Below are 10,160 nucleotides of genomic sequence, written 5' to 3' on the forward strand. Positions count from 1 at the left end.
ATGTTCGTCGTCGAGGAAGTTGGTGTCTAGATGTTCGCCGTCGAGGAAGTGGGTATTAATATATACATTGTAATTATATTTACATATTAAAAAATGTTTTTAAGTATAATTGTGAAACTGTGTTTAGCAGCATTTTATCGAGTATCTTTGATATTTTATAATAGTTTATATGTTTAATATTTTAATGTTTACTTACATATTAATTTCTCCTTCATTTGTATACGGAATTCTCATAAAACCACTTTTGTGCAAACTATTCTTAGGTATAATGCCGGCAAATTTCATATTTAGAATGTAAAAACCAGGTGACAATGCATTTTCAAAATTAAGTGTCAAGATGTCCGTTTCGTTGTTATAGGAATGTTCTATCGGTTTATAAACTGTACTGTTGTTATTAATCAACGTTGTCGCCATTTCATTTATTTCTAATTCTTTCGAATGCAAGCTTATGTTATTTAACGATGCATAACGAATCTCAATCTTGATATTGGATTCACCGTGAAAAGTAAAGTTGTCTTCTTCAAGATTCAATGTCAGAGAAATGTTATAGAATAATGGTACTGTATTATTGGGTAAACGGATAATTTTTAAATCATTATTGGCACAAAAAACGGTGTTTGTGGCCAATATTATATATAGACTGAGATTTAATAATAATTTTAGTAATCCCATGTCGATACGTATCTGCAATGTATTAAATAACTTTAACTTAGAAACTAGTCATAGAAGTGTGTTTCTTATTGCAATTTTTAACGAGGACTATAAGAAGTTAAAGAGGCGTAATAATTTAACCAAATTGACCAAAAATACTTTCTTTACATTAATAGTGTGAGATTCTTTAGTAGTATCTTTTTAGTTTTGGCATTCATTAAATACGTTTTATGTGGATATATTTTTAACAAGAGATAGATATTTATCGAATTATTATTCTTTTTAACAACTTACTTTATGTATTACATCCATCTGGCGATTAAAATCCTGTTGAATTCCAATAATTACAATTGATTAATTACAATTGATTAATGACAGTTATCGCAATGAGCTGTTAATATTAGGAATATGTTAGTATAATTGTGAGACCGTCTTATCACCTCGAAAGATCTCCAAAAACTGACTCTACATTTTCAATATCACTGATGCTATAACAAATAAGTTATGTAAATATTTGTAAGGTCGTATCAATATAAAAGATGCCCATTTTAAACTGTGATTTTTTTGTTCTCAGTAACAAATACGTTTATTAACGACTTATATTGACAATTAAACTGGATATAGAGTCTGGATAAGAGAAATGCATAGAGTGCATTTGGGGAGACGCGATTAGAACTACTTATACTTTTCTATCTGATCGTTTATTAGATATAAACAAAAATAGATGGACACAATTACCGCTAATAGCGTTTCCCCGAACGCACAATCTAGTGTCATTCTAGTTCTGTTACTTATTGAGTGCCAAGTAAGATAGGAAATATTTACATCGACTATGTTTTCTAAAAGGAAAGCAGCTATTGATACAGATGAAATGATTGTTAGTGAATTCAATTATTCGCACTACATTGGAAATTAGTACACATTAAAATATCTTTATATAAAATATCTAAATACAGTGGCATAAAATAATCAACTTCGACAATGAATTTATTAATATAGCTTCCAAACTATTAATAAATTATTAAATATTACAACAATAATATTGAGAAAAATTAGAAATAATTAAAAATAGATAAAGATTCATGATATAGCAGTAATAAGTAAAAATAATATTTTTATAAAGTTTATGTATATAAATGTATGTTTTGTGTGTATTATATTTCCTTTTTAAAAATTTGATCGGATCAAGAGTCGATCATTAAAGTTGATGCCCTTCTAAAAAAACCATTCCTTAAAAATGAATATGCCTCTCTTAAGAATATTTTCACGCTTTTTTATCAGTTTTTTAATTCTCTTCCGAGTTTTAGGATCATGGTCAAAATTAACGTCGGAGAATACTTTTATCTGAAACAGATTAATTGAAGAAGTTTAATATCAAGTATAATTTCTACATATAACAATATAATTATACATTATTCAGTTTAGATTTGAAAATACGCGTTACGGTATTATTCGATTTTCGTGATTCCTTCAAAAATAGTTTAAAGATGCTAAGATAATTAATTATTAATGTCATTATTAATTTAATTATTTAAAGTTGAAATAATTTATATTCATCGCGAGAAGTGGTTTTCATTTGAAACGCGCCATAACTTTTTAGTTTAGCGCTTTATCGATTTGATAATCGATAAATCAATAAGTATGTAAATTAGAATCATAAAACATACCTTATCGATTTGTTCATCATAAAAAAGATTCCGAAGAATATGTTTTATTATTACAGTTGTAGTAAATAATCTATAAAGACAAAATAATATAGTCATGATTAATAAGTCTTTATGATTGAAAATACTATATTTAACAAGAGAAATGTTATTACTTGGGTTTTATAATTTCAAAATTGGACAATATGTAATCCAAGATCAAATCGTTGTTCAAATGCTTATCAAGAATAAATTTGAAGATAAGGGAATGTTCTTTTTCATGAAACAATGAAGTGTTGAATGCTGTAATATTTAAATAGTTGATGATAATATCAGAATTTTCGGCGCAACTTAAACTTTTCATCAACATTTTTTTAAATTTTTCCTTTTCTGGATCCGTTTTTTGATATAATTCCAACATTTTATTCCAAGTAGTTCTATTGGCTGCCATCAAACCAAAACAGTACATATTATCATGCCCTGGTAGCATTCTAAAAGATATATATGTGTCTATCAATAAAAGATACATACATTTCATATGTATTTATGAATAATTGTTTATTTTATCAAGTTCCATATATTATAATAATATTCTATGCTTTATTAAGCAACTTTGTAAAAATGAATTTCTCTGTTTTGCGCTACGTTTCCATTCTATGTAATACTTGTTTCATGTGTTAATCATTTTACAATGAAGAAACAAATAAAAAAAGATTCTATCGGTAATGCCGCATAACAATTTATTGTATACTTTTAGTTACGTCATATTCATTCTATGCATTACGTTATTAATATATAATTAGAACAACATAGAATGTTGATTGAGGGTATAGCCAAATCAAACAGTAAGGAGAATGTTTGATTTGGCTATATCGGTATGCATGCGCTCGCGTGAACACACACACACACACACCCAAATACAATTTATGAGATAATTGAAATCGTATAAAAGTTACTTGTAAAGTTCAGGATCCGCGAGATGTTGGTTTAATTTTACGAGGGCCGTATTCTTGCAAAATTTGTCATCGGTGGTACATGCCCATTTTATGGCTTCTAGTCTTGTCAGTTTTGTAATATGATCATCATCATCATTTTCTAAATATCCTATATTTCGAAGAAGGTTACTGAGGAGTGCCATTATGGTTATCTAGAAATTGTGAAGTAATAATGTATTGGTTTTATACTTGGGTTATTGCACTGAAAAAAAAGATTGGCTGCTGCAGCAAATTAGATGGTAAAATATGGCATAGCATTTTTAATTGGTTGCAACACTCAATTCTTGGTTGTGTTAGGCTATCGAAATCCTATACTGACATTGCGGATAGGCTAACGCAACCAAAAATTGGCTGCTGCAGCCAATCTTTTTTTCAGTGTGGTATTTGTATTCAACGAAAAGTTCAATTTATGTTCCCAATGTAGCGGAAAGACAAAAGAATTTTTACAGAATATTCAAATAGTGATGAAATATTCAAAATATTATATGCACATACATTTTTATATTCTATTATATATATATATATATATATCGAAAATCAATTCAGTAACAATAAATTCAGGGTACTATGGACCTGGAATTTCTAGGATTATTACAATTTTTGCGGAATATACGAGTACATATATGGAACATGTTTCGAATACGTAACGATATATGTGTAAATGAAACATTTAACGATTATTCGTATGTTGCTCTAACATTCTGTATATATTTTGCAATATTCCGGAAAACTTTCGGAATGTTATTTTGAGATTTTGAGAACATTTTACGAGTCTTTCAGGAATATTTAGCGTTAGACAGGATGCTTCATATAATAACAATAAGTACTTTAAAAGATTTTGAGGGATGACTCTTTACACAAATTCCAGACGAAAACTTCATGTAATTATATATCTGAAATGGCTTAATTTTTTTCATGAAAAAGGCCGTATTTTTGTAAAATCAGAGACTTCTCAGAGAAATAAATCATGTATGACGATATATTTATAATTTAAACATATTACTTGATACTTTATATCGTTATATACTTTTGTAGTGATTTCACTATAATTTAAATTTCACTATATATATATATATAGTGTAAAGTGTATATAATAAGTGTATACAATAAGACAAGTAAAATACGTTAAGCATTGCAATCAATGTGTATTAATTATAATGAACTATGTGTTCGCAAATTGATTATTATTGTACCGATTGTATTCTTTATTTCTACTATAAAGTTAAGATATAACGTTATAGAATTACGTACTATAAATGTCATAACTTATTAATTTACGAGAATGGTTTCAGTTAAATCGGGACTTTTTTATTCTTACGTTCATGAGAATAAAAGTCCCAGTTTGACTTGAACCATCCACGTACCATATATTTATACTAATAAAAGAATTCTTTGTAAAATACTTAATGCCTATGGTATTATATTTACGACGGATTATTTCGATTGACATCACGGAAAATATATAAATGTAGAACTTAAAAAAACTGAAGAGTTAACTGTAATATTACAGATATACCTTTATCAACTCTGTTATATACCTTGACATATGTGGCCTCTGGCAGGAAAAAGAATTCCTTTAATATTGGTATAACTCGGAACAATAATGGATACCATGCCACATAATCGACTTCTCGCTGTAAATATCTTATAAGATTAACAAAGACGAATCCACTTATTCTTCCATCCATAAAGGAAAAAAGATCATCGATAATTTGAGCACGATTAAGAACGTGTATATTCGTGTATTTCTCAGAATTTAAGTAATTTGAAATTTTTTCCCAATTCTTGATATCGTAACTTACACGATAGTATCCTATTGCATTATTCATTATATTTATGTTATATATATATATAATATACATTATTAGATTCATTATATATTATATAATATATGTATATAGTACATTATTAGATCTTTTTAATTGAATTCATTGAGACATACTTACCAGTTTGTTGTATATTAACAATAATCCAATCACTTGGATCAGTTATAAAGGTTACATTTTCATCCGGTCGTAACCAATATCTGGGCACAGTATTGGAGAAATTCGGATTGGACTGCGTGGCAAAAGTTATGGGTATCCACCATTTGTTATTAATTTCATGCTCGTAAACACATTTTTGAGATATTGTTACTTCGCCAGTTGTGTAATTTTTTATCACGTTCACCTCGGGATAACTATTTTGATTCATCCATGTGTCCATTACTTCCTTTATTTTATACTGTTCGTGCGGGACATCAGATTCGTCTAAAGCAGTTTGCATAGCGCTCCACAAATCATCCGGAGTGGTTGGGCTATATTCACTAAGTTTGAGAAATGATATAGTTAATATAATCATGCATCGGGAAATATAAATGTATCATTGAAGAATTTACGTGAATATTAATGTACAATTTAACTTATAAATATTATGCATGCAAAAATTTAGAATATAACTCAAAATTAATTTAAGTTAAATATATTTAAGTTAAATACATTTAAGTTAAATAATTAATGAAAAGTAAAGTGTGCGAATGGGATCTATAATTGAAAAGTAATGCGATATCTCAGATATGCCTAATTTCATGTTTCTGACAAAATATACTATACTTTTCAGCATGAATACAAAAGGTATTATTACATTTGCGATACTTACAATTAGTACTGATATATAATAAATATATGTAACACACACTTACTGCGTGGCTAAATATATGACAAGACCCTTTCGAAATACCTCGTCGGTAATTGTATTTTGTAACATGCGGAATATAACTGACGCTACAATAGTGCACCAAATATCGATTAATGATATAGTTAAAAAGTACATACAAAATTAAGGTATACCATACACATATGTAAGTACAGGTTGTTTCAAAATTCGTGCACGCGCAGTACAAGACGTGATATTTTATAGTCTAAAAGAAGCAATTTCTTCCTTTTGCAAAATTGCGTTTGACAAGTAGTTTTTGCAGGAGAGCAGATTGAAGTTATAGGAGTAAACGCAAAAATTATTTATCGGTAATTTTGTTAAAGGAAAAAATTGTTTGTTTTAGCATAAAATATCACGTCTTATATTTCGCGAGTGTAAATTTTGAAACATTCTGTATATTGTACAAAAGAAGGATTTGTTTGTTTTAGTCTTCTATTTTGCCTTTTTGTTTGTACTATATTCATTAAGAAATCTATAATAGATAATAGCTTAATTATATTTACATAATCTTACCTTTTTCATAAACTACAAAAGAAAACAGATTAATTCTGTTAAAGGCACTATCTAATTCCAAAGTGACAGGACCCAATATGCCTACATCTATCAACAAACCGAGGTGTAAGATTTCAATCACAAAAGAATCCACTGCCCGCCAATCATTGAAAATCTGAAGAAAAAATGGTATGTGGTGTAACTGAATATTAAAAATTCGATTAAGAGTTCGGATTAGAAATAAAAAACCAGTTTGTTTGTCACTTCCAATTTTAAAAAGTTGCAATTTTTCTTTTCATATCGCCTTATACATTCTATTAACTCTTTCATGTCGAATTCTTTAACAAGATTCATATCTAGTTTAATTATTATTAAATGTATTGTAGATTACTCAAAATTATTCAATATCAAAATATAATTCTAAAATAAAGCACGTGCTGTCTTTTATTTAATTCTATATTATGTATCATAATACATTTTACGAAAACGCCTTATTTAATCGTATTTAATACTGGTATCACATTTAAATCTGAGATTAAAATGTATTTTAAAGTTTTTTTTCAATAATAAGCAACTTTGCATTTTATTTAATATTATTAAATAACCTTGTCGATGATGTACGTATGTAGGAACGAAGCAAGTCCCTCTTTTAACCAATGGTAAGACCACCAAGACGGTGTGACCAAATTACCAAACCATTGATGTGCAATTTCATGTGTTATTATAATTGCTACATCTGCTCTCCTATATGTTGGATGTTCGTTAATATCGTAGGCAACTGATGATTCACTGAAAGACGGAACGTAATATAAAATGTTCCTGTCGTGAATATGCAATCTAATGTACTCTCGAGTAATTGTGTTATTCGCAAATAATTCAGATGTTCGAATTTTTTTATACATATACAACTTTTTATATATTTTTTCTTATGTATATACAATACGAATAATTTCTTATATGCGTAAGTATGAAAAAAAGAGGAAGCACCTCTAGTGACCTTGACCTTGACAAATGAAATTATCAAAATCGTGACTGTGAACAACATTCATAATGTTTTAGCTGTAAGTTGGACACCTTGCATTATCTTAAAGTCGGCAATATCATTATTTTTTAAATCTCATAACTGAGAACATACTTAATAAAAAATAAACTTAATTATATATAGTGTTTTAAAAAGCTCTTAAAGTAAGTTGCAAAAGTTGTAGCGAAAAATGGAGGATTTTATAAAAGAAAACATTGATCACGTTGACTTGGTCTTAAAAGGTCCTTCTAATGCCCAATTTCTTCACTTGCAGATAAGTTGCAGTTAACTTTATCCAGGAGATATCTCCATTGTAATCTGAGAGATTTCTCTTGGATAAAGTTATCTAAAGATGAAGAAATTGGGCATAAGTCTGTTTACATCATCTGTTCCCTTAATATACTAAAACTCTTATTTTTTTTTCCGTATCTAAAGCCGTTTTCGAGACCTAGGTGTTGGGTCAGACTTTAGAAATATTCTGTATATACATACACATATGTAATTGAATTGAAAAAAGGGGGAACTCGTAATGTATATATTAAACACATTAATTATTTTTGAAAATCTAAACATAAAAATATGCATTTTTTTTTGTCTGTGAAGTATGCACACGTTTTTAATTACTAAACTTTGAATATTAAAAATAATATTCATATTTGCTAATTTTAATGGTTTAATTAATTTCTTTTTAATTATGTATATTACTTGTAAATGACGAGTCCCCAATGTTCCATGCCTACAACCGGATAATTCGGTGCGATGAAATGATCCATTTTCGGAACCTTTTCGGAATTATTGGTATATTGGATTAAGAATGGTGTGACCTTTTCAATAATATTATACATAAATGTCACTTCCGATCTCAATAAAGACGATCTGCACCACACATTGACGGTTTCTTTCTCGTTGGAAAGAGAATGAAAATCAATCATGGGGATTACGATAATCGCCACGAGATAAGTGGACATTATTGGAGAAGTGTTGAAGTACGTACACGTCATATCATATTCAAAGAATTCCCGTCGTACTAAAGGCATATTTGACAATGCCAGATATTTCACATGATGCATTACAGAAATGTTGAAGATAGCTTTTAACGCTGGTTCATCCCAACATGGAAATATTTGTCTAGCTCCACTCGGCTCCGAAAACGTTGCGACCATTCTACAATTTAATAAAACGTTTTAAGGAACGGCAAATTTTCCATTTATGTTGGATAATATAGAAAATTTAAAGAACACTAATTATTTATATTGTTATATTATAATATAATAATAATTTTTTGAGAATAAAAATTGACGCTATAATGTTTTTTATTTTGAATTAAAGCTACTAAATATTACGTTATACATATATTTAATATACACATTGTAATTATATCTACGTATTGAAAAACGTTTTTAAGTATAATTGTGAAACTGTGTTTAGCAACATTTTATCGAGTATCTTTGATATTTTATAATATTGTAGTTTATGTGTTTAATATTTTAATGTTTACTTACATATTAATTTCTCCTCCATTTGTATACGGAATTCTCATAAAACCACCTTTGTACAAACTATTCTTAGGTATAATGCCGGCAAATTTCATATTTAGAATGTAAAAACCAGGTGACAATGCATTTTCAAAATTAAGTGTCAAAATATCCATTTCATTGTTATAGGAATGTTCTATCGGTTTATAAACTGTACTGTTGTTATTAATCAACGTTGTCGCCATTTCATTTATTTCTAATTCTTTCGAATGCAAGCTTATGTTATTTAACGATGCATAACGAATCTCAATCTTGATATTGGATTCACCGTGAAAAGTAAAGTTGTCTTCTTCAAGATTCAATGTCAGAGAAATGTTATAGAATAATGGTACTGTATTATTGGGTAAACGGATAATTTTTAAATCATTATAGGCACAAAAAACGATGTTTGTGGCCAATATTATATATAGACTCAGATTTAATAATAATTTTAGAAATCCCATGTCGATACGTATCTGCAATGTATTAAATGCCTTTAACTTAGAAACTAGTCATAAAAGTGTTTTTCTTATTGCAATTTTTAATGAGGGCTGTAAGAAATGTAATAATTTAAGCAAATTGACCGAAAATGTTTTCTGTAATACGTAAATCGTGTGTGATTCTTTAGTAGTTTTTTTTGGTCTTGGCATTCTTTAAATACTTTTTATGAAGACATTTTTATTTTTTTAACAAGAGATAAATATCTATCGAATTATCATTCTCTTTAACAACTTACTTTATACATTACACCCATCTGCTGATTAAAATACTGTTGAATTCCAATAATTACAATTGATTAATTACAGTTATCGCAATGAGCCGTTAATATTAGGAATATGTTAGCATAATTGTGAGACCGTCTTACCATCTCGAAAAATCCTCAAGTACTGACTCTACAATTTCAATATAACTGATATCTAGCTATAACAAATATGTTATGTAAATATTTGTAAGATCATGTCAATATAAAAGATGTCCACATTTAAACTGTAATCTTTTTGTTCTTATTAATGAATATTGCGACTTATATCGACAATTGATTGGATATCTTGACTGAACGTTAAATCTTAATCGGGCTGAAAGCATTAGCTAATTGGGCAGTTTGGATCTCAAGGTCCTTGTTAATCTTTCGGCAAAATTTTAAATAAAA

The 10,160-nt window shown here is 28.3% G+C and overlaps 1 protein-coding gene across 1 annotated transcript in view; it reads right to left on the reverse strand.

Annotated features, from left to right (window-relative positions):
* Positions 1-9,474, reverse strand: part of LOC108732201 (uncharacterized) — an 18,738-nt gene extending 9,264 nt beyond the window's left edge. The window contains exons 1-13 of the mRNA XM_018462880.1: positions 8,999-9,474; positions 8,202-8,660; positions 7,081-7,264; positions 6,497-6,650; positions 5,970-6,051; positions 5,236-5,594; positions 4,828-5,102; positions 3,251-3,441; positions 2,471-2,785; positions 2,319-2,388; positions 1,877-1,995; positions 1,121-1,139; positions 197-684 (exon numbers count right to left, since the gene is read on the reverse strand). Of these exons, the coding sequence (XP_018318382.1) occupies positions 197-684; positions 1,121-1,139; positions 1,877-1,995; positions 2,319-2,388; positions 2,471-2,785; positions 3,251-3,441; positions 4,828-5,102; positions 5,236-5,594; positions 5,970-6,051; positions 6,497-6,650; positions 7,081-7,264; positions 8,202-8,660; positions 8,999-9,474 (3,191 nt within the window). The remainder of the gene's footprint in view (positions 1-196; positions 685-1,120; positions 1,140-1,876; positions 1,996-2,318; positions 2,389-2,470; positions 2,786-3,250; positions 3,442-4,827; positions 5,103-5,235; positions 5,595-5,969; positions 6,052-6,496; positions 6,651-7,080; positions 7,265-8,201; positions 8,661-8,998) is intronic.
* Between the last annotated feature and the right edge of the window lie 686 nt (positions 9,475-10,160).

The sequence above is a fragment of the Mycetomoellerius zeteki genome, unplaced genomic scaffold (genome assembly GCF_001594055.1).
Source record: "Mycetomoellerius zeteki isolate Tzet28-1 unplaced genomic scaffold, Tzet1.0 scaffold149, whole genome shotgun sequence".
In the NCBI taxonomy this organism is placed as follows: Eukaryota; Metazoa; Arthropoda; class Insecta; order Hymenoptera; family Formicidae; genus Mycetomoellerius; species Mycetomoellerius zeteki.